The sequence below is a fragment of the Xiphophorus maculatus genome, chromosome 18 (assembly GCF_002775205.1).
Source record: "Xiphophorus maculatus strain JP 163 A chromosome 18, X_maculatus-5.0-male, whole genome shotgun sequence".
Lineage (NCBI taxonomy): Eukaryota > Metazoa > Chordata > Actinopteri > Cyprinodontiformes > Poeciliidae > Xiphophorus > Xiphophorus maculatus.
In genome coordinates, this window is record NC_036460.1 from 8,171,690 (window position 1) to 8,196,576 (window position 24,887).

The 24,887-nt window shown below is 38.3% G+C and overlaps 1 protein-coding gene across 1 annotated transcript in view; it reads left to right on the top strand.

The window, feature by feature from the left end:
* The first annotated feature begins 263 nt into the window (after window positions 1–263).
* LOC102227496 (protocadherin-16) overlaps window positions 264–24,887 on the top strand; it is a 95,009-nt gene continuing 70,385 nt past the window's right edge. Inside the window, exons 1-2 of the mRNA XM_014475713.2 lie at window positions 264–708; window positions 9,050–10,870. Of these exons, the coding sequence (XP_014331199.1) occupies window positions 9,071–10,870 (1,800 nt within the window). The 5' untranslated portion in view covers window positions 264–708; window positions 9,050–9,070. The remainder of the gene's footprint in view (window positions 709–9,049; window positions 10,871–24,887) is intronic.

Below are 24,887 nucleotides of genomic sequence, written 5' to 3' on the forward strand. Positions count from 1 at the left end.
TACTGGATATTGAGCTTTGATTTTAAGTTGAAATTCAATATTTACAGTCATTTGAAAAGACTGCTAAAATAAATTACGTTTTCTATGATATTCTAATACATTTGGACGCAACAGTGCATGATGGGGAAAATACTCTACTAGTTAGCATTTGAAATATAAAGTGACTTACAGTTCTCTTTTGGATAGGTTGGTGGCACCAGAGTTCAGCACAAACCTGGACTGCCTCCTTGCGGTATCTCCTTAAAGCAATCACAGCCGCAGCAGCAGCGCTGAAGAGGAGAAGAGCAGGAGGTTGCAGCCCGTCACGTGTTGAATAAATCAGATTTTGGAGACGGACGTCCACTGCTCGGCCCCCACATCGCTTGGTCTCAGTTAGCGCGCAGCAGCCACAGCAGTGTGTCTGTAGCCGTACAGACAGACAGGCAGAGGCTGCCGCAGAGCTGAGAGCGTCCCCTAGATGAGGAAAGTTTGCCGCAAGTTTGCATTTTCACTTTTCGTGAGGAAATCCGAAAGAGGCTGTGAAGGATTTCTTGAAAGAAACTAATTCTGCAGAGAAGATCTCTTTAGGCTACTCACTGAAGAAGGAGACCCAACTATTTTTTTCTGGGATGGATGCAACTTTCACGTTGTGCTTCATAACGGGGAACTTATAAGAGCGTGGATTTATTGTAGTTCTGCATGAAAAACAGCACAGAGGAACAGATGAATGTGAGTATCATTCACAGTAAGGATCTTCTCACTCCCTCATGAGATGGGCTTGACTGTCAGTGCAGTCTAAACATCTGAGAATAGTCATTAAATTGCTGTCAATGCTTTTGTAAAAAATTTATAAAACAGGATTATGTCAACTTTTGTTTTGCATTTAGGTGGCTGAAACATTCATTTTAACTTGAAAAAGTTTGATATAATAGTACCTAGATTTTACTGAAGACACACTTTTGCTTAGAAGCACTGCCCACTTCTAACTCTTTGTAAAATTACAAAAGTCCCGCACATAGCCTATACTTTGAAGAGCGGCCAAAGGAGAAAAAAAAAGAGAGAGAGATTTACAGCCCGTTTTTGTCGCTTGTGATTAAAGCCCCCCAGAGACGAAAACATTCCTCTCAAACTGTGCAGCATGAAGTTATTGTCCTCGGAGCTGCTGCAGCCGCTGCAGCGCTTTTTACGCCTCATTCCTGCGCCAGTTGAGCCCAAACCAAACGGTTCCACATGACGGCACAATGACTGTGACGGCAGACTTATGTTCATTAACCGTGAATGGGCTCTTCCTTTCCCTCAATTAATAAATTCATTAAACCTCCACAGGGTTTCATCACCTCGCACCCGAGTTGTGGTTGTGTCGGTTGCTATGGTGCAGTTGGCCACGACAAATATGCTTAGTTGTTTTCATACAGATAACAAAACCTTAGCACCAACTTCAGTCCAGAACTTTATGCTGATGTTTGCATGCAGACCAGGTTTAAATCACAATGGAAAAGAAGAAAGCCTGCTTGAATAAAGTCAGTGTTTTATACAACTTTTCATAAAACTGTCTGTTCCATATTCCGTCTCTGGAGATGTCCAGCTTTTCCACTCCAGAAATTTCTTTTAAATCCTAAAAGTACTTGAATTCTAAAAAAGTACTTAAAGGAATTGTCCAGGATTGTGAACTTAGGTTTTATAAAAACATAAACAGGTCATTAAAAAAAAAAAAAAAAACTTTTTTGGCATCTTCATTTAAACCAAATAGTTGGTCTTGGAGTTGGATTTAACAGCTTGGGAGGAGACAAGACCCTACCAGATTTGTTCTGTCTTGACAGTTTTTTCTTCTTAAAACTGTCATGGCACAGGTAATGAGAAGCTCAGCAGTAGAGCATAAGTACCTTATACAAAGGCTATTATTCCTTGAGACAACAGTCCAGGGTTCAACTTCCGACTCTAGACTATTTGCTTTATATCCGTCCTCTCCTTTTGCTACTTCCTTCCCCGTTTGGCTTGGTGTTAATAAAGGCCACCTGTGAACAAAATCTAAAAGAAATAGTCAAAACAGTTTGCTAAGTATCAACACGCTTACATAGGGCAATTACCTACACTGATGTGATTGTTTCATGGGAAATAAAGGTCGGAGGCTGTGCAGCACTGATGATTTTTCAGTGTGAAACACATGCTGATAGTGGAAAACATGTTTTTTCCAGCCAGGCTAACTCTTTGATATAAAAGTAAGGTGATGTAAAAAGGAAAATTATTATAGTGGTTTAAGTTTTTTTTATTTTTACATTGCCTTAATTTTCTTTGAGTGGAAAGAATTTGTTTCACACAGGAGGGTCATTTGTGGAACACTTCGGCCGACCTCAGTTTCCTGTGTAAATAACTATAGGTTCCTGTGTAAATAACCACTCATTTCAAATGTGATGACTTTTCATAAAGTAGTGTTTACATGAACCACTGTGATGTTTGGAGATCAGGTTGGTTTTAATATGGTGGAAGTCCACTTTGGTCCTTTCCCCTTTCTAACAAGTGTTTAACTTCAGCTCCTGGAACCATCTAATCTGGATTCATACAAAATGAAAATGCCAAGGGAGTTATCTACTACAGGTAGACATCCGGATGTTTATAACAGAACATCACTTCAGAAAACCCTGGATTATCCCTTTAAGTATTCTCACATACGGTGACCTTTTGTTTTAGTTGTTGTCTTCTTGCATCACTGGTACTGTAACTAAATGCACATGTGTTTTTACTGATGCAGTACTGTGTGCTGCTGCCAGTGCAGTGACAAAAAGTTTCACTTTAAAATATATCATTATTATTTTAGCTAGAACATTTTAAACAAATAGTTAAACAGACCCATGCTGCTCTTGATGTGGTAAGAAGATGATTCGTCTTGTCACGCACCCTCATATACTCTGGCTAAAGGGCTCAGAGGGGGGGGAAAAAAGAGAAAGTGTGCCTTTTCAACACAGTGTTTGTTATTACCAGGGGAGCACACATGCATGTGGAGGCCCATGATGGCTTTTCCTGCTCTTTTTACATGCACACAGAGCGAGGTTTCAAAGACTAATGTGAGGCACAGAAACGGAGCACTTAGTTTGGCCAACATTCATAGCATTTTAGTTTGCTTTGTGCTAAGCCTGTCATCCTCATGTCCAGGCAATCTGCTGCTCTGTCTGTGGTTTCCATTATGGCTCCTCTGAGCCTCGCTTGGCTGGCATGGTCTCGAAACCACAGACGTTTTCTTTGAGTTAACTGGAATTCTGACATGCTCATTTTACAAAGTCTGTCACTATAGTTGTCCCTCTTTGTCTGATGATAATAAAAATTTAGTTGTGTTTATTAAAGTAGGTCAGCTGTCCCATTGCTTTTGAGGAATATTCTACTGTATTTTGATTTATGCTGCTAGACCTCAAGCTGTTCTCTGAGTAAGTGAAATTACAGACATAACACAAGATTAAAAATATGTATGTTTGCAACTTCATACAGACAATCGTGAAATGCATATTACTAGATCAAATGCAAAGCAGTTGTTTTAGCTTCATGTGCAGCAGCAGTTTCCACTACTTCCAAATTCTAAAAGTTTTTTTTTTTTTTGTAAGTGTTATATCACATTCAGTGTCTGTATTGGCTCAAGGTGAGAGACAGAAGTTTGCTTTTGTTTTTAGTGGAACATGCCTAACCAGAGACGTGTTTGGTTTTGCAGCAGTGCAGGACGTAAATAATACTTCAGAGAAACCTGAGAAGTCAGGTACATTTTGGCAAATCTGCTTTCTGAGCAAAATGGAACACATTTTCCATTATGAGGTGTGAATAACAAGAGAGGAAGATGAATCACAGCCCTGATGTTTTCAGCATTCAGTTCAGTTCATCTAACAAAGTGCTCAGAAATATATTTGTTTCAAACCTACTGCTTTGGTATTGTTTGGTTGACAGGCTTAGTTTTAAGGATTTAGGAAGAAAAATGAGGCCACTGCTAAAGTTATTACTAACAATCTCACACACATACAGTGCCTTGCAAAAGTAATTATTGCTTTGGATTTTTTCCACATTTTGTCACAGTACAACCACCATCTTCAGTGAATTTTATGATAAGTTTTTGTAATGGATCAACACAAAGTGGAATTTAACTATTCAGTGGAAGGAAAATAGTGTATGTTTTTAAAAATTAGTGATTAGAACAAGTGTAGGTTGCATTTGTACTCAGATCACCATGAGTGAATATCTGTAGCACTGCCTTTCACCGCAATTACAGCTGCAAGTCTTTTCTCTACTAGCTTTGGACAGCTAGAGGCTGCAATTTCTGCCCATTCATCTTTGTCAGAGGAGAATGGAGTCAATGAAAATGTATTTTAATTTGTTACTACGTACATTAAAATTCATTTTCATTTTCATTGACTCTATTCTCTTTTTATTGACTAGAGCAGTAGTCAATAAAAGGAGAGTATCATCCTTTCGATGATACTTTACAAGGAAAAATGCAAGAATAAACCAAAAGTGAAAACAGATGCTGAAGAAAAAAAACAAAAACAAAAAAAAAAATCAAGAAATTACAATGAAAAAGCCAACTAGAACAGATGCGACTTGAGTTGTGATTTAAAAGTAAGAAGAGGGTCAATATTGCAGATATCAGGAAGTAGAGAATTCCAGAGTTGGGGAGCAGAGTGAGAAAAGGCTCTACTCCCCTTGGTGATGAGGCGGAAGGAGGGAACAGTGAGGCGGGTAGAAGAGGAAGAACAAAGAGAGCATGAATGAGTGGTGATGTGCTGGAGGTCAGACAGATTTTACAACATTGCCGCAAATTCTCAAATAGATTTTGGTCTGCATGGGGCCAATTTCACAAATGATTACGCTTTAAGCTTAACCCTCTATGGCATGACTTTTTATTTTTGTGGGGAAGAAATATTTTCCTGCATTCTTTGGGAGCTTGGTGGTCCCTAATTACATGTCAATCATAAAATCGGACTCTGACACCTCCTGGAACCAGATTTGGGTTTGTTGCCTCAGGGTAACATTGGTCTAGAACACCAAGATTGTCTACACTGATTATGAGAAATGAAATACAAATCAAACAAAAACTATATTCATAAAAGAACTATTTTTTGGACAAAAATATGTCAAAAATCATGCCCCCCAAAAAATAAAATAAAGGAGCAATGTGAGGTACAGCTATGTGGTTTGTTGCCTGAGGGCAACGCCATGCCATAGAGGGTTAAGTATTCCATTGTAGAGCTTTCTGTCTGATTGGGGTCACTGTCCTCCAGGATGGTGCTGTCTCAATTCTTTTGTAGGCTCAATAACCGTTTTTGTGACGGGTTGTATTTAGCTTGTGTTCATCCTGAAGAAAAGCATCTTCACAGCATGATGCTACCACCATGTTTCACACTGTGACTGGTGTTAAGGTTTAGTTTTAGTATCCTGTCACACAGAACTTTGCATTTGGGTCAAAACGTTCAATAGTCTTAGCCTACCAGAGCACCTTCGTCCATGTTTACTGTTTCTGATGCATGGAAATAAGTTCCAGTGGAAATTACTAAACATAATCTGTGGCTCTTGATGCATGGGAGAATATTGTGTTTTTCTGAATGAGAGCACTTTTACAAAGAGTTTATTTTACAGAACTGCCTCTTGTCACCATTACATTAATAAAATATTCTAACTTTGGAGTTCTGTTTTTCAGAAACTAAACTTATATCGCGTTACGTTTGTGCGCCTGTGTTTGTTTCTCCCTTGGTGTACTTATTGGCATTAGTACAAAAATGTGTTTTCCTTTCTTTCTATATATTTTTTAAACCACACACTTTACTAAACTTGGTATTGTGCAATTGTCTTACCCAGCTGTGTCTGCTATATCCATTAGGCTGAACTGCTCTGCAGAGGTCCACTGCTGGAGCTCAACTAGAAAATGCATTATTTCAGTCGTGGCATTTGGTCAAAGATGAGGGCCTTAAAATGCTCCCTTTTGTGCTTTGGATGTTGAAGTTTATCCCCACTGTTGCTGTAAAGTAAATCAATACTGAGACTACAAAGTTCACACAGAGTCAAGATTTTCAGGCTGTCATGGATGTGTGCTTATATATTTTTGCCAAGAGGAGAACGTGCAAGGCAATCCAAGTGATGGAATGTAACGGTGAATTTCTAGTGCTTGACTTTTAAGGTTGTGCTATTTGGAGTTTATATTGTCTTCTTGAAAGAAATATGAATTTGAACTTAATGTAGGACATTAGGATCAAAGTTAGTTTTGCTGCTTTCTACAGACAGCCACTTGCAACACTTTATTAAATTACATACTTTAAAACAAGACCCTATAGGTTTCTTTCTGCTCACATAAAATGGAATTTACTACATTAAAAGTTAGCATTTTCTGTGTTGTGGGCTTTGAATTATGGCAGACTGAAATTAGGCCTGGAATCTTGTGTACATATGGCCAACATCCAGAGGACCTCAATTATAATGCTGTCGAGCCAGAAAAAGGGAAAGAGGTAGACTGCGTGGAGCCCTTCAATTCTGCTCTAGCCTACTACTCTGTCACTCAAACACACCGCTACTACCGTGGCTGAGACAGATCACCACACTGCGCTCACAGACACATGGGAGGGATTTAGTGGGTACACTCGCACTCATAAACACACGCATATATGCACACACAGATGTGTTGTGAATGTTTCCATGTATGTGTCTGTTAAACCACTGGGGGGAGTCTTGGAAAGCTTTCTTGAGAAATTTTGGTGTTTAGAAATTCAATCCTGTGTTACGTTCGTCTTTATACGTTTCCTTCAAGCTAAAGTAGAACTTTCTTTGAAAACAAGGAAAGTAGTTTGAATTACTTCAATCTAGACAGAACCGCACACTACTGGGAAGCCAGTTTCTCCATTTGATTCAAAAGACATGATAATTTTCTGTGTGCCAAACACTTAGTGGTTCAGGATTATTCAGCAGATGGTGACTATCTTGTTGAACTGTTTCCACACAGCTTCACAGTGTCTCCCATTCTCAGTTACAGATTGTCTGTGGTGGAGTGGGTGCAATGCCAAATTCTTCATGGATGCTTTTTGCTATGGAAAATCTGTTTTTAAAATCAGTTTAAGGTAGCAAAAAGTGTTTTTTTTTGTTTTGTTTTGTTTTGTTTTAAACTGAACATGTATCCTGTGCAATTCAAATGATTAAAAAAATCTTTTAGAGGGAAAATGTGTACTCAATACGTTATAACAACTTGGTTGCATAATTGTGGATATACTTTTTTTTAACCACCTCTAATTCAATATCTGTTATGTAATGGTCTAGAGTAAGACTCAAACACAGGCATGAGACAGCCAAGTGAAAATAAATAGCTTTACTTAAAAATGCAGACGACAGAGAAACAGGCTTGTGTGAAGATAGGATGATCATCTTCTTGATTTTAATAGTGGTTGGCTATAAAATGGAATGTGAATCAAGAAAAGCAGGCTAAAAATCCCAAAAACAAACAAAAAGAAAACACCCTATATTTGTAAGTAATCTGGTTAACTTCAAATGACAAAAAATAATCTTTTCACATACATCAAAGGGTCTTAATAGGGTTGTTTTCTTAAGAGATTGCACTGTTATTTATCAATTTCAAGACTGATTAGTCCTGCTTTGCTTTCTGGTTTTTGCTACAAATAGACATTATATGTTCTATTGTCTCACTTTCCCCACACAACTCACATCTTCCTGAATCAGTATGATCTGACCAACTGAGAGATATTTACGCTCAAAAGTAAATAAGGTGAAACTGTGTGGAGCTGTGCGAGGAGGCAAGAAATTGAAGTTGATTTCAGGAAATATAAGAAATGGTTTATGAAATACCAAAATAAAGCTGAACACAAAACCAGAGTCACAAAGATCAAGACAATTTTAGCATTCTATCTCCCTTTGAGAAGAGTCAGTCGGCATCCCACAACTTAAATTGGCAATGTTTACCCACTCTGTCTGGCAAAAGTTTTCCGTAGTAGATTGAGGACATCTCTTTCCCACAGCCCTCTCCAGGTGACCACACTGGTTTTCGATTGGATTTTGTTCTGTACTCTGTTTTCCTTTGTTGAAGTAATTTTGTTGGGTTTTGTCAATTGCTTGCAGTCACAGTGAGGCTGAACAATAAACTCATTTTTCATCTTCGACTTTCTGAAGGTTTTGGTTCAAATCCAGAGGCGCAGCATTATTTGTACCAAAAATATTGGGTACAGCCCTGTCAGTTCACTACACACATTTACCAAATAATACAGGGTCATTTTACACCTGTACTGTAAAGACAACGTTTTGAAAGGTTGTCTTTAATGTACCATGGTAAACAGTTTTTGTGCTCTTGTAGCTATGGTGGTTCTTTGTAACCTCTTTGCAAACTGTGGCTTTAGCTAAAGGATGGAAATGAAAGTTAAGCTTAGCTGACTTTTGCAGCTAAATTTTATTTATGGTTGTTTAGATTCTGTATAATTGAAGGCCTGGTGGAATATGGAAGGCTGGACTTCAATCAAAATGTGGTTCAACAAATTATTAGTTTAAGGGGTACACACTTATGTAATCAGGTTATTGCAGCTTCTCTTTTTATTGCATTTTCCTTCTAACAGATTTATTGCTTTTTCACTTAATGCAGGACACATGTCACATTAAAGGTGGTGTGTAAACTTTTCATATCCACTGTAAATGCAACAGAAACACACACTCCCTGCTTTACATGTGAACATGCTCCTCCAGAAAACATGTAGGTTTTCCAGGCAAATGTGATTTTCTCACCTTATTTGCATGAAACTCCCCCAGACTCACTTTCTGAGGGGGTATGCTGTGGTCCGGGTTTTGGCTGCTTCCATAGAAAAGAAGAATTTTAAAGAAGGAACAAGGTGCTGACTTATTAGCTGAGCTAAGACGTGTTGGAAAATTTTATATACTAGACCTTTTCTGTATTATGGTAGAGAAATCAGCCAAAAAACATATGAGAAGGTGTTAAAGACATTCCTATTTTTTCTTAAAATACCTTAGAAATATTAAGTAAATATTTTTCCTGGTTCCTGGTGTTGTGACACTTTGATATGACTCAGGTTTCCGTCTTTTTGTGTTTTTTCAGGCTTAAAACGAAGAAGCAAAGATGAAGACAGCTGCCAAGGGTTTTGGAAAGTTTAAAATGGATCCTTTGCACTCTGAGGGGTGGTTTAGCAGAAGGATAGTGCTAACAGTGTATGTGGCCTTGGAGCTTTTAACACTCCATTCATCTTTTGTCTTTGGGACCCTTGAGCTACAGCTAGATGAGGAACAACCAGCTGGCACAGTTGTGGGTGATATCAGCGCTGGACTTCCTCCTGGTGTCACAGCTTCCTTGTATTTCATCTCTGATCATGAGGGCACTGGAGTGGGCAGTGATTTGGACATAGATGAAAGCACGGGTATAATTAAAACTGCCAAAGTTCTGGACCGGGAGTTGAGAGACAGATACAGCTTCATTGCAGTCACCATGACAGGTGTGACTGTTGAAGTGACTATCAACGTAAATGATATAAATGACCACGCTCCAAAGTTTCCCCGAAAAAGAGTGACATTTAAAATTCCCGAGCAGACAGCCATTGGCACAAGATTTCCTCTTGAGCCAGCTGTGGACAGTGATAAAGGACAGTTCACAACACAGGGTTATCTTATCAAGGATGGAAATGTTGGCCAGGCCTTCACCTTGGAGACAAGGAGGGGAAGCAGTGAGGTTCTCTTCCTGGACTTGGTGGTCAATGGCATTCTAGACCGAGAGAAAAGATCAACCTACACGTTATCTTTAGAGGCCTTTGATGGCGGTTCACCCAAAAGAACTGACCAGATAACTTTAGATATTATTGTACAAGATATAAATGACAACGCTCCTGTTTTTAACCAGAGCCGCTATCATGCTATCATATCTGAGAATCTCCAACCAGGAAGCAACATCCTCCAGGTGTTTGCAACAGATGCCGATGAGGGTGATAACGGGTTGGTGCTGTATGAAATCAACAGGAGGCAAAGTGACCCCGATCGGTACTTTGTCGTGGACACTCGCTCTGGGATAATCACTTTGAACAAGCCGCTGGACTTTGAGATGAGAAGAGTCCATGAGCTTGTGGTCCAGGCTCAAGACAATGCAACCCATCCAGAAGTGACCAATGCCTTTGTAACCATTCATGTCAGAGACTACAATGACAACCAGCCCACCATGACTATCATCTTTTTAAGTGAGGATGGGTCTCCTAGAATCTCCGAAGGCGCGCAGCCAGGCCAGTATGTAGCACGGATCTCCGTCACCGACCCAGATTATGGAGAGTATGCCAATGTGAATGTGTCGTTAGAAGGAGGAGATGGAAAATTTGGCCTGACAACAAAAGATAGCATCATATATCTTGTGTGTGTGGACCAGATTCTGGACCGGGAGGAGAGGGACACCTATGAACTGAGGGTGATGGCAACAGACTCGGGCACACCCCCACTACGGGCGGAGTCCTCCTTTGTCATCCAGGTGACTGACATCAATGACAACCCTCCTCTTTTTGATCAGCCAGTGTACAGACAAGTGATCCCCGAAGTGGTCTTCCCAGGCAGCTTTGTGTTGCAGGTAACTGCAAGAGATAAAGACCAGGGGCCAAATGGAGATATTAACTACAGCATCCTGCAAGATCCAAGTGGCTACTACAGCTGGTTTAGTATAGACTCCATCACAGGCATTATTACCACTCTATCCCAGCTGGATTATGAAAAGAACCCTAGTCCCAGTATAACTGTTGTTGCCACAGATGGAGGAAAACCTCCCCTTTCTTCCACATCAGTGGTTAACATCTTACTTCAGGATATAAATGACAATGAGCCTGTTTTTGAGAAAAATTTCTACAACGTGTCCATCAAGGAGAACACAGCTCCAGGGACCTGCATTCTACAGGTAGGACTTTTTTTCTCTGGATTTTTGTTTTAGTGAAAGTATGTTGAGAGATTAATGTTAGTCAGAACTCCTCCAGTTATAGGCCGAGTTCCAAAGGTGCTGCCTGAAAATCACAGGCAAGATTTCTGGAAAGACAAAACTAATGTAAATTCATAGAATCAATAGCAGACAATGTTTCTGTGAGTTTATTGAGACCTTTCATTCCTCTGAGGCAAATTATTTTTATTGGTAAAGCTGTTGAAATTGGATGGTCTTATTGAGGATTTACCTGCAATTTTAGGCCAAGATGATCTCCATTTTGGCTGTCCTTTCTTTCACCTCTCGAAAGGTTTCCAGGGTAACAGGGGCAGTTTAAAGTACCCTGTCAGCTCAGACACAAAAGGGTTTTTCACATACACAGGCAGAGACAAATTCAGGGCTTTATCTAAAGAATTATATGTTATGTCACTTTTAAAAGGCAACTTAATTAGCCTTGTTCATTGTGGAAAAAAAATGGCCACAGAAGACAAGATTAATTAAAGTTCAGACAAATTACACCTCTCTATTCAGCTGTAGTTTTGTTTCCTTGGAAATGTTGTTTTCTCAACTATGTCTGGCAATTTTAATGGAAAAAGGCCGATATTACAATGGGAAAGAAGTTCATTGGGCGTTAATGTTACTGAAGTAATTTATATATATTTTTGAGTTGTGTGTTTTTTTAATATATATAATTTTGCACCAATCAGACATTTGTGGAGAATATAATTTCCAGCTTTTACAACACTTTGATGTGTACTTTACAGATCAATTACATTTTTTTTTAAGAAGTATAAGAACATATATAAAACACTTTGCAAAAAGTTGTTTTTTATCTGAGAAACAGATTAATATTAGTGCTGTGGGGGTGCAGAGAAGGTTTTACTGTTATTTTAAAACAAAGTCCAAATTGTTAAGGAGTGTGCTTTTTATGAACTGACTTTCTCATCTTCTTTTGACCATGAGTGTCGTTAGCACAACTAGCATACCAAAATAACAGTGTCTTTTTGTGTTCTCAACTGAATGTAGAGGTTTCCAAAAGGCTGCCATGAGTTACCAGAATAAAACATGCTATCCTATAAAGTACTCTGTTTAGCTCTGTTACTTTTTAAAGAAGTGTTCTTTTTTCTCACTCTCTCACAGCCAAACAAGCCACAGAAATGTCTGTTTCCTTTTAGGTAGCATCGTTCCGATTCTTCTGACTTTCATCTATAAACCTCAATGAGATTTTCGAGGTGTTCTGAAGCTGGTTGTAAAAAAATGTAATCAAACCAAATACTAAACATTTGTTCATGATCCATGGTCACTATGTTCACTGCTGCTCCCACCCCATGCAAAATTGGTTGGCTAAATGTGATGTAGACACTGAAAGGCACTGCTTTTAGGCTTTTTTTTTTGGCATGCCTAGTTGTTGCAGTCATGTGTATTTGGCGGACCATGTGAGAACAGACTGCTCTTACTCAGGGTGCCAGCTTTACATCCAAACATCACAGCAAGACATCAGATGACTGCCTTTTTTCTCAGTAGACTAAATTCACTGTGTCTGTCCCCTTTCCATCCACAGTTCTGGTCCAAAAAAAACCCTTTACAATAAGGGCATTGTGATCATTAATTCAGAGGTTTGAAGTTTCTCTATTTATTTTACTCTGTGGGTCACCAGCACAGCAGTTTATGATTATTCCAATGAAATCTGGCTCTGCGCCTGTGCTCTTCTGTCAAGTTCCACTATACATCACTTGGTTTTTAAATAATTTTATAATCAGATCAGGGAAGTCCAGAGATAACTGAAAATAAGTTAACAGCAGTCAATTTTGTAATTCAATAGAGAAGATCGGTTGCGTAGAAAACATTTCCTTCAGTGGGTAAGTCAAGTATGACATGGAAAACCACATTTTACAAACACTGAGTTACAAACTGAAATGTAGTATGAGGCATTACTAATCTAAGTCTACTTTTTTGCTATCCTGATTCTGCCTATTTTTTACAAGTTTTACAAATAGTGTGGAGGTCAAATTATATTATTACACAGCAAATCCAATGAAATACAGGGACCTAACTGCTTATGCAATTCTTATAATGTGGTATTCTTAGTCTTATGTCCTGCATTAATTACTTCTGTTCATTTTAAGTTAAGTTTAATTTTTATGCTACTCCTTTTAGATTATGTTCTCTGCAGATTGCATGCTTGTATCAAGAGGAGACATTCTTTGTTGTGCACGACATTACAAATATGTGTATCCTTTCCGTGACATTAGGAAACTAATTAAACGAACCAGTAATTACTGCATGGTCATCTGACAAGATGTTGGCAACATCAGCCCTGAATCCATAAATGTACGATGAAAGCCAATATTACAAAATTTTATGAGTGATAATGAGGGAGATACATTTTTAATACCTAATCACATAAATCTGTTTAAAATTTCAGCATCACCTTAATAAGCATCTGACACTGTGTTATATACAACTTAATGACCAGATAAGCAATTAATCTATTTCTATAGATTTTTTGGGGGCATGTTGAACAATGAATTACCACTATCACATACCTCGGTTCATTTCAGTTTCAAAATAATTAACCAATCTATCAATCACTGTTAGTTTTTTCATTGCACAGTTTGATCTTCTGATATACCAGGCCATGTGTGCTTACAGACCATGTAGCAGAAATTATAGAATCAAATAGGTGTAGCTTACAACTTACACTATTCACCTGAGCAATGCCTAAAAAAATGAATTCGAGATTTAACCTGATTGGAATTTTTTCCTATAGCAGAGCTGTGTTACAGTCATCAAGCTGGCCTTTCAGTTATACTCAGTGCTTTAAAGAGAAGCAAAGTGGTTGTGAAGCATCCTAAACATGTTATGCTTATTTCTGAAATCAGATAAACGGTTAACCGTGTAATCTTTCCATTCTCTGCACTCCTGTTGCGATAGATGAACTCTTTGTTATGTTTCATATTCTGTGTCTTGCTTATTTCCTAATCCTGTTTTACCCCTTCAACTTCATAGTGATTTGGGGTTTATTACCTCCTGTGGTGGATCAGGGGCACAATATTGGTGGGTCCACTTCATTCACCTGTTTCCTGTCAGTCCTTTACAGTTGACTATAAAGAACATTCTTAAACAGAAAGATAATCTGAAAGTTGCTTCTGAAATGCCATGTATTCAGTATGTGCATTGCAATAGGAAGGTAGAGTATAGGTAGAGTAAAGAGAGGTTTTCTTGGCTTGAGGAGTTAGTCATTTATTGTTTTCTGTACTGTTTTATCATATGTTTAAGTAATAAATCTTTTCAGTTGGTTATATCAGAATGTTTCACCAGAGAATAATTTACAAATATCATTGCAGTTTTGAGTTAACATAGAGGGTCTCTGCTAAGAATTGTACCTCTGTCTGTTTTTTTTGGTTTTCTTGCGGGGGTCCTTTGGCTCCAGCAGAAAAGCGAGAGGGGTCTCTTGGCAGCTGTGGGGGAAATGAACCCTGACAAGCGCCTGCAGAAGTGGCGGAGGTGACATGAGCAGGGGGGCTTCCTTTTCTGTCTGCTGGTCTGTCTGCCTCTTAAATTCTTATCTGATCCCCTTTCATTTTCCATTAGTGGGGTGTGATGATAGGCCATAATAAGTTTTTTGTATGTCACCTTTCCTACTTTCATTAGAGAAAGGATCTTTTTTTTTCATCACTGCTACTGCTGCCCCCTCAGCAATTTGAGACAAACTGATTGCAGTAGTTACTGGAGAAAACAACTTTTCTTTGTTGAAGCTGTGACTCAGTATGACGCTTAAAAGGTGTTTTCTTTCTCTGTGCTTTTGTTAAAAATTACTGTTCTCTCAAAGGTATCAATTGTGTTTTGAGACTTTCAGGGTTTTTTTCCTTTATTGGATTGTTTGCTATGGACATGACTTTTTAATGTCTTTTGGGATGAAAAACTGTGATCCTTCTAGTTTTTATTTTAGAAAAGTGTTACAGCTAAAACTTTCCCAGCATTCAAACAGCAACCCTCAGACATATTCATTATTCTGTGCTGAATTCTTTAAAGGCAGCCTAGTTGAAAGAGGTACCTCAGTGAAGTGGCACTCTAAATCACTTCTCCATTCCTACCAACATAAAAGTAGCCGGTCTACGGAGGAAAAAGACTACTCATAATTGCTGTGGAGAAAAAAAGTATGACTGATTGAATGAATGCCTTTTCTTTCACACCAGCCTCTCATGGTTTCTGAACTCTTTTTACTACACTGGCCACCTGCTGGCAACCACCAGCCAAAAGTGTATAAGGCTAATTTCAATCCTTAAAAACCATTTCCTCACTCCAGTGTTGGCTAGTAAAAAGGTGGATTACATTAATTGAAAAAAAAAAAAAGAAATCATTACACTTGTGCTACAATCAGTACAAAGGTGAGGTATGCACAATTTAATCACAGAATCAGCTTTTGTTTATCCTTCCTCAATAGTCTTTCAAAACGTCTGCACAGATGCATTGAAATTTAATTTATAAATGTTATTTGCTTTTTGTGTGCTGCTTTTAATAGACTCGTTAATTTAGATGGAAAACTAAAGTGGAATTTAAACAGAATCTTGATAAGAAATTAGGTTTAGCAATGCATTTGCCCTTTAGAAACATAAATTAGTTTCTTTGTCCTTTTGCTTATTTAGACAATTACCTAATTTTTTAATTTCAGCTCTAAGCAGTTTCTCCTCTCTCACTGTTTAATCTCTGTTTTGCTGAGCCTTATAAGGATTGTGCATAAACACTGTTTATTATGACCTTTATCCAAATTAGATTTCTGCAAAAGGACCACAAAATTGGAGGACACATTTTTTTTTAGCAGAAAGGAAACCTGTCCGACTATAAAAAAAAAAGAACATGCCGCAAGCATAAAAATTCCATTTTACAATAAAGATGTTCCAAGACTTTAGCTTTCTGAAAATAAGAAAAGCTAATTATGGAGATGTGAGGAAAATGCCAATTTCAGAGTTGTATTTTGGTACACAAAACATGCAATCATTTCTCACCAGAAAATTTTCTGGCCATTGTGTGTGTCAAATGAAATGTTCACTTGTCAGTTTTAATGCTAGACATGCCTGCCTGACTGAGAGACTGGTTTAGCTCGAAGCATAGCTGACTCTGCACATGGTTTTACCTCTGTTTCTTTTTCCTCCTCATAACAACCAAGCTTCGCTGTGGCTCTGTGGGATAGCAGTATTTTCCAGGAATGCCAAAATTGCAGGAAACTGGATGTGCTACTTTATGTGTTGGTGAATGTAATACTTCCCTGAACACTTAGTCCTGACTTGAGTAGGGGCAGTGATGTGAACATAAACTGTCATGTACGTCTGAACAGAAGGTGGGGTGTTTAGGCCAGTTTCTTCAGACAGACTTTTTTGTCTGTTTAGACATCTGTGAATTCACTATCAGTCTCGCAGCAATAGCTTGGAAAGAGTTGTGGGGAAGGTTTTGAGGAAAACATTAACAGCAATTACTAAATTCAGAAGATAGTGGAAAATGGGATTTAATAAGATCAAACCTAAGCTCTGAATGAGCTGAAAGATTTTTTGAAGGTCAGAATGGTATGCATCTCTGTAAAATACTGCAGTTTTATGGTATGATGGTAATTTTACAAAATTTTATGGCAGATTCTCCTTTTATACTGAAGTTGGTATTTTGAAGGTTCCAGGAAGTAGAGGTGTGCGATACTGCATATGGCAGTATCAATCCAATATAAATAAAAACAAGGCTAGTAATGCCGATAGTGATGCTGATGCTTTTTAATTAAATTTGATACATCATCAACCATGTGACCTTTAGCTGTTTTTGTGGTTTTTCATTTTAATTATTTTGTAAAAACCTATGATAGAATTTGGACCAAGTTTCTAGGTGTCTACAAAATACTTTAGTAACATTAATATGATACACATAGACAATAGAATATCTAAACTAATTTGTGTGCATTCTTTTTCTAAAGTGTAAATCAAATTTCCATTTGAATCAAATTGAGTTAAAGTTGAAAAACAACATAAAAATAAAATAACATTTACGAGGGAATCTAAAACTTGTGTATTGATCTTATCACGCTACTATTGATCCAATACTGATACCAATTTAGTATCGACATTTTGGATCAATTCCCCTACACTGTTCTCTTGGTTACAAAAAAGACATATTAAAATGTTTGGAATTTTGTAAAGCAGCTTTCACAACATACATACAAAGATGCCATATTGGATTATGAAACTCTGAGATTTATTTGTAAACTCATACTTTCGCACTTGGAAGTCAGACTTCAGGGGGTGTCCTTCCTGGTAGGTGCCAGTGTACAGAAATAGGGGAAGGAGAGGCAGGTCTGTGGGGTTATTTTTTTGCTTCATACTGCTGGAGAAATCTCTATTAGAGTTCTGGCATCTCCAGCATTCAGACAACACGTATTTTGAAGATTCAGGATGTCACCAACATGGAGATGAAAAATTGTTTAAGACTTGTAGAATTGTTGTTGATTCCAGCAACTGCCTTTTGAAGGGCCATGGCGAACACAGTTCAGTGTACAGTATCTGAAAGGTCAAATCTAGTGCATTCTGTTCACTTTACATATAAATACAAAACATGCTGTATGAATTTTGTCAGTTGTTGCCTATCACTGTGAAAACTCAGCGTTCAAGTGCAGAGGCTATGGTCAGTCACATGTGGTATATTGCCATTAAAGTGAATGTTCTGGAAGATAAACATCAGCTGGGAAGGTTTCCTGCTTAAAGCTGGTAGGGAAAAAAAGTTGAGATTTTTTTTAATATATATACCCAGTGGGATATGACATTTCATCAGTACAGTCTGTTTCCCAAGTTGCCTCCTACAGGTGAAGCAGACCTCCTAGTATGACTGCTAGTTTTATCTGAAAGAGTGTTGGTGTTCTGAAAGAAAGAGTCTGAGAAAATGAGTGGAAACACTTGACAGTCCACTGGGGAATCTGATTCTGGCAGCAGTGACAAAGCTCTGGCCCAGCTGCGGGATTCAGTTGTTGATCCCAGTTGTAACATATATCTTCTGACGCTGAGGTGTCCTGTCTCATTGTCTGGTTGTCACTCCTTGCCTTGTCTGCTTCACCAGGTTTCTTATCTCTTCCAATTTCCTTTTCCCACATTGTTGTGTCTCCACTGTGATCCTGTTACGCCTCTTTGCTTCTTCCTGTTGTCCCTGTGGTCTGGTGACATCAGGATAAGGGCAGGTGATAGTAGCACATCTGCTTGCCTGTGGATGCTCAGTCCTCCTCTGAGTGACCCAAGTAGGCTGACGTGTGGGTCTCAGTGCAATTGGGGTTTGGCTTCCACAAGAATAAAGGTTGCCATTAGAGTAAAACAGGTGCATGTGTTTTCACTGTGTTGCATTCAGAAATGAGAGGAGCTTCTTTGTTTGACCTTTTAAAAAGGGGCAATTATTCACTTTGCCTCCTTCTTTGAGACAAATTAATGGAGAGGGGGTTAGACCTTGAGACTGGCTGTGATGACGGCTGCCAGGCCTTCTGTTCTCACCACCCCCTTGGTACTACAGCACATGTGCAAGGCACTTGGCACCACTAAACAAGCCGGGCATCAGGAAGCATCATCTGCTCATGATATTCTCTGTTCAAAAGCAAATCTGCGCTAAATCATCCATCCAAGCCCCTGCTGTCCATCAGAAGCTGCCAGACTGGGAAACAGATGCGGAGTGACAGCTTGCCAGGTAACAAAAATCAGTAACCACCTAAACTAGATCACACAAAACAGGGTGAGGTGTTTTATAATTCTGTATCTGGAGTTGCCAGCATGTTGAATCTTCCATTCATGGCATATTTGCATCTTCCTAGAGGGGAAAAAACAGTCTTACATTACACAACCTTAAAATATCTTAACCACTGAGCAAATGTTTCCATATCCTGAACGACTTTTTTGAAGAATGCATCGGTTTCAAATGCCAGCAACCTCAACACCCCCGGTTGCTCCATAATGATTTAGAAAAATGTTTCGCAGCCTAACAAACTCATTCATGTGTTGGAGCATAGAGTCACTGAGCATTTTTGTGCTCTCAAAAAAGGCCAGCTTTGGTTTACAACCAGATCTAATTATCCCAGGAGGAAAACTGAACATTGAAATCTTTCAGAAACTTAGTTGCCAAGCAAGTAGGAATGGATATTGAATTGGCATGTTGGGTCAAATTATGTGGGAATCAACTGTATTCTGGCAATGAAGGGTATTTTGCGGATGATTAATATTAACAACATGTCTCAGTTTCTGTATGAGCTTAGAGACCAGAGCTATAAAATATATGCAGTTTTTGTTTGTATTGAACCAAAATAGGACTACGGATTACATATCATCTCAACTTTGTTACAACTTTTACAGCCAATGGCTTTTGATGTTTTGACCCTTCTACAAGCCACAGTTTGAGTTATATTACTACAGCAGCTATTAATTTAAACATTCCTTGTAAAATTGCCCATTTTGGTTTGAAATTCCCCAAACCAAATGAAAGTCCCAGTGAACAGTAGATAATTTGAAAACAATCCTAAGTAAAACATCTCCTGGTTCTTTTACCTGGCCCGGTTCTACCATGTTCGTTTATCCAAGCCTTGTAAAGCAAAGCATGTGGGAGAGAGTGATACACTGCACAGATGGGGAGAACTGTGTGACGAGTCCCTCTACTTTTACATTGTGGTTCGCCACTGTTGTCTCTATTGGCTTCAAGCAAAAATGGACTGAAGACTGTTTTAACCAGATTCCCATTTTGTGTGTGCTCATGTACCACGTACGTCCTCTTTAATCTCACATGCCAAAAACTAAAATAATCCAGCTATTAGTTTGCAGACATTAAAAAGGTAGAGGGGACATCAGTTTGAAGTAATCATCTGACATTTTTCTCCTATAATTATCAATCCACATTGATGATTAGTTGTAACAAAAAGACAACTGTTTGGGTTAATAGTTATTTCCTCTGAGTGCTGAGGTGATTTAAAGATTTAGCAGGGGAACTAATTACCAGAGGGTTGTCTACCTCATCAATAAGGTTAATTTGGTCTGATGTTGCTTGATTTATGTTGCTGCTTCTCTTTACTCTTGTGTCGAAAAACGAAGCTTGTGTTTATATTCCTGTGTAAGGCTTAGTGTGCAGAGCAAAGTGTGATATGGGACTTCCTGGTGTAATTAACTTGAGCTGGCATGCTGAATTTAAGATCTGTGAGTTGGGACAGACAACCAGGTAAGCTTGTGTTTTTTATTCACATCTAGATGTTTGACAAAGTGGCACAAATTCCTTAAGCAGTGACCTACCTATCCTACCTCAAAGCTGTCTTACAGTTTTTTTGTGGAATACAAAGTATCTCAGAGATTCAGGAATAGATCTTAGCTATGATTACCAAACTGAAGTCATGCACATTGCTATTCTGCACCAACCTTTCATCAAAACTCAGGCTGAGGACTAAAATGTGCCCACCCAATCATCCCTAGCAGAAGCTATGACTATCTGTGCTGCAATGCAGCACAATAAATGTGTCCTGAAATGTTACTGTTAGCTGTAAGTCCCCTAAGCACGTCGTATGTAGGCTTGCTTCCAGGATTTCGAGCAAAGCTTATCACCCTCAAAGGATGCATAAACAAGGTTCTTAATAGTTTGGCATCCAGATACACTGTGTACAGTCAGCTGTGACATTTTAAAAGTATTCTCAATACGCAGCTCAATGAACAATAGAAAAACTAGTGCACAAGAAGTTGCTGATGACTTCAGAAAGCCAATGCATCATTCCCAGGAATGAAAGCATCCAGACATCTGGTTTGAGACGCTGTCTCCATTCAAACCTAAATTATACATGATAACTTTCATCAGATCCTGTTGCGAACTCACAAGCCTCAAATATCCACATGCAGTTTCCACAGACTATTGTATTGTCTCCCATTTAAACATTAGCTGATCTGATCGGACTCTCTTTTCCTTACAGTCAACCTCCCTAAATATCTCTTCTAAGCTCAAATGAGAAACACCACTTCAGAATTATTCTGTAAGCAAATCCTTTTTTCCAATACTGACTTTCTTATATATCACTAATTAGGGCTGTAAAGGGAACATGTGCAAATTATATTGGATTTTTAAACCAGCACAGATCTGTGGTTGGCAAAAGTTAAGTATAAAGCATTAACTTAAGGACTAGCTTGAGATTTATTCTTAGCTTTTTAGATTATTTAGCACTCTAAAATCTCGATTTTGCAGTGCACTTTAGGGAGACACTTTAATTTTGAGTAGGAATGCATTGATGCTTTAGTGCCAAAATTATTATGAATAAATACCAGTATGTGCATACCAACAAGAGTTTTGTTTATTTGAAAAAAAACTGCTACATAATCATATACATCTTATTGCTTCTTTAAAACCATTTGAAACACTAAGGAAACTACTATTAGTAAAATAACATCATCTGAATTTAGTAGCATGTTCAGCAATACATGTTGGACCACACTACATGTACCACAGAATTAATCAGACTACATTAAGGGGCGCGGCAGTAGATTTTTCTCTCTTGGAATTCAAAAAGTTTGACTTCAAAGCTCAAATGGAAAACATCTTTTAAAACTAGAAGCACACTGTTTCTTTCATTCATCCATTGAATCATTCATCTTCTATACACATCCATACTTTATCCTAGGTAAAACTCATTGAGGGAAATGGTCTGTGGTCAGTGGGAGAGAAGCTGAATACATGACATGGTTAGTTCAATCAAAAAGCCAGCAGAAGCATTCAAGAAAATATTCATACCTTGGGACAAATTGGAAACTTTTATTTTATCTAATAAAATAAAAGTTTCATCATTTTATCTAATAAAATAAAAGTTTGGTACTGAAGGAGGAAACCAGAGAACCACATGATTTACAGGCAGAACACTCTAACCACACACAAAGAAAGTGAGTACATTCGTGCTGTGAGTCATCAACGCTAATTACTGCCACACTGTGCAGCCCAACTGTTTCATCAAAGATTTTGCAAGATTTATAATACCTGTTTAATCAATATAATGACCACAATTTCGATTTAAGATATATTTGAAGTCCACTTTAACACAGTTTCTTTCAGCAATTTGCTAAGTTTTCTGTGGAGCAAAAATAATCTTCTGTATAGCCAATTGGAGACTCTTGATTGCTAAGTGACCTCAACGCCTAATGAATTACGATTTCATTGAAAAGTTAATTTATGGCACCAATTCAACTCAGAAAGTTTTTTGAATGTGGCAAATCACAAGATTGTATCCTGCCTGCTGATTGGCTTCCGAGGCACGGTTTCTAAATGAGGACACCCTTGTAGATCTCCCTTACCGTATATGCGTCATCCATTTGCTTTCTGTTTGGGACAGCATGAGTACTCAATAATGTAAAATTGTTCCTTTTTCAAAGCAACATTTACAGTACTATTGTCAGTGACATATATTTCCCACCTCTAGTGTTTAAGCAGTGATTCTGACCTGAGTTCTCACATTGTCAATCTCCTCAAACCTCTTAAGACTGAACAAACATCTCAAAGCTGCATTCATTAATATTGCTTGTGCACTTTTTCGAAACGAGAGTTTTCCTACCACACAACTTTATTTTAATAAGGTCAGATACAACCCCTTTGGAATGGCCATTTTCACTGGCAATGTGTGTTTTTTGCAACTTAGCCTCATTATGGAAGGTGTCACATACTGTCTTCTAAAAAACTATCAAGTCAGCAGTCTTCCCTGTGATTATGTAGGTCATGGCCATAACATTATGTTTATGAATTTAAAATGTTTCTTTTTATTCATCACGTATCATATTCCTGTGAATATGACACAAGAATGTGTGTAATGAATCTATATTATGTTTGAGCTTCACCACATAAACTGAATTTGTGAAACAAATCAACTTCTCCAGAGAAATCAAATTTATTGGGTTTCGTCTAAACATATATGCTCCTCTAGTTGTGTTAGATATTTTGATGAAGCCCCTTATTGGGGTGTCTGCTTAAAATTGAATTGTATTAGCTCCATGTTTCCACACATCCATATGCCAAAAGTATCAACAAATTTGAATCTACTTTTATATGTGCAAATCCTTTCAGATGTAGAGCTTTGCATGGTGCTAAGTGAGGTTATGGAAATGCATTGTGTTGCAACAATGAGACTGTACAAAGTAGTTATTTAAAAGGAAGTCATTGTCGAATAGAGAAAAAGAAAATTGAAGTGTTCTAGATTTGGTTTTCAGCCAGTTCAAAGCCGCACTCTTCCTCTGTCAACGTTCCTGTCAACACTGCTACAGCACCATTTTTTATTTATGGCCAATTCCCTTCCTGGGATGTTTTAACCTCAAGCATACTGTCTTATTTGCAGGTTTTCTGGTATCTATTTAATTTGATTCTAGTGTCATTTTCTTTTAAACTGATCATCTTCTCTATAATGAAAGAATAAAAAGAATAAATTTTGCTTTTCGGAAGCCATATTTAAGATTACACAAGTCCTGTTTAGACTCACTCAAAGTTTTCTGTAGCCTTCCTTTACTCTGATTATGTATTTGTAAAAAAGAAATTTTATTTGGGAAACTCCACTGGGCCTCCCATCTCCCGCAGTTCTGTGAATTACTCGTAAACAAGCTGTTTAAGTGTGAAGTCACCCTATGCCCTGGTTCCGCTCTTTATTCATCATGCTGACACACATACAGAGACGTATGGTGAATGTTTTTGCTGCGGAGTGGGGGAAGGGCTCCGTTACTGGTAAAGGACTGGGCCAATATCAGACACTCTGCAGGAAAACTTTTTTCGCTTTGATTTTTTCCCCCCACCAGTTAAAATTTTCGTCTTACTTACTGTTTCACACATGAAACTACATAAATTACACAAGATTTTGATCATACTTTTAAATAGTCTAATTAAAATAACCTCTTGTAGATTTTTCTTACCATTGGCTCCTTTTTAGAAAACACACAGCTTGGGATGGGTGATATTTAATTGGGCAAAACTGAAGAAGAAAAAAAAAAGCACATTAAATAAGGGGAAGAAAATAAGGCTAAATGAGGGTGTAGAATGACAGAAGTGAATGTGAGATGTAGAAGAAGGAAGAGTGAGAAACCAAGCAGATGCTGTGAGGAAATAGTAGGCGATTTACCTCATGCAGTGTGAGTGCAAAAATGGTGTGTATATGTAGCTGTAGTGGTGGTTTGTTACCATGGCAATATTGAAAAAACTGGGGAGAGTAGAAAGTAGTCTAAAAAGAGACCCCATCGATTTCATGAGCTAATCATTATCCCAAATTAACTGGTTCACCATTTTGGTTGCACTGGAGCTTCTACATAGGACAGTTCCTATATTTCCTGAGGAAAGGCAATTTATTAAACCTGGGAGGCTGAGCTTTGTGCAAACATAGTTCTTTGACTTCTAGTTTTTCCAAATGTTGCGGTCTGTTTAGAGTAAAGCTGTCCCATTTTTCAGGGTTCATCCCTTTTTAATTTTTGAGCCGTGTTGTTGTCTCAGCTTTCACATGACATTATCAACATACGTTAGAAGCCCGGAGAGTGTGTAGCCGAACCTGGGATGTTTGTTTGGGAAAGGAAACATCAGGATCCGCTGACTGGAAGGGTTACATTTATCCTGGTCTGTAAACACGTAGTATAAACTTAGCTATCAGATGAATGTATATTGTATATCTGCTGAGAGTTTTATTTCAAGAGGATATGAGAGTTGCAGAGGATTGAATATGTCAGCATGTTCAATCTCATAAGCCTCCAATCTTCACATGTGGACTGTGGTTGGGCCCCTGCATCCGTCACGATGGACACAAATGAGCGAAAGTTCATGTGGACCCCCTCAATATAAACCCCAAGCTTTGCTTAGACATGTCTGTCCCTACTTTTTTCTGTTCACCCTCTTGCTTCCAGCGCCCTGGTTTCTGATAATAGATAGGGGTTGCCTTAATGAAGTGCCAGCATGATTAGATTCAATTTGTGTTTTTCTTTTTGCAAGGGAGGAACTATCAGTCTGAAAAACA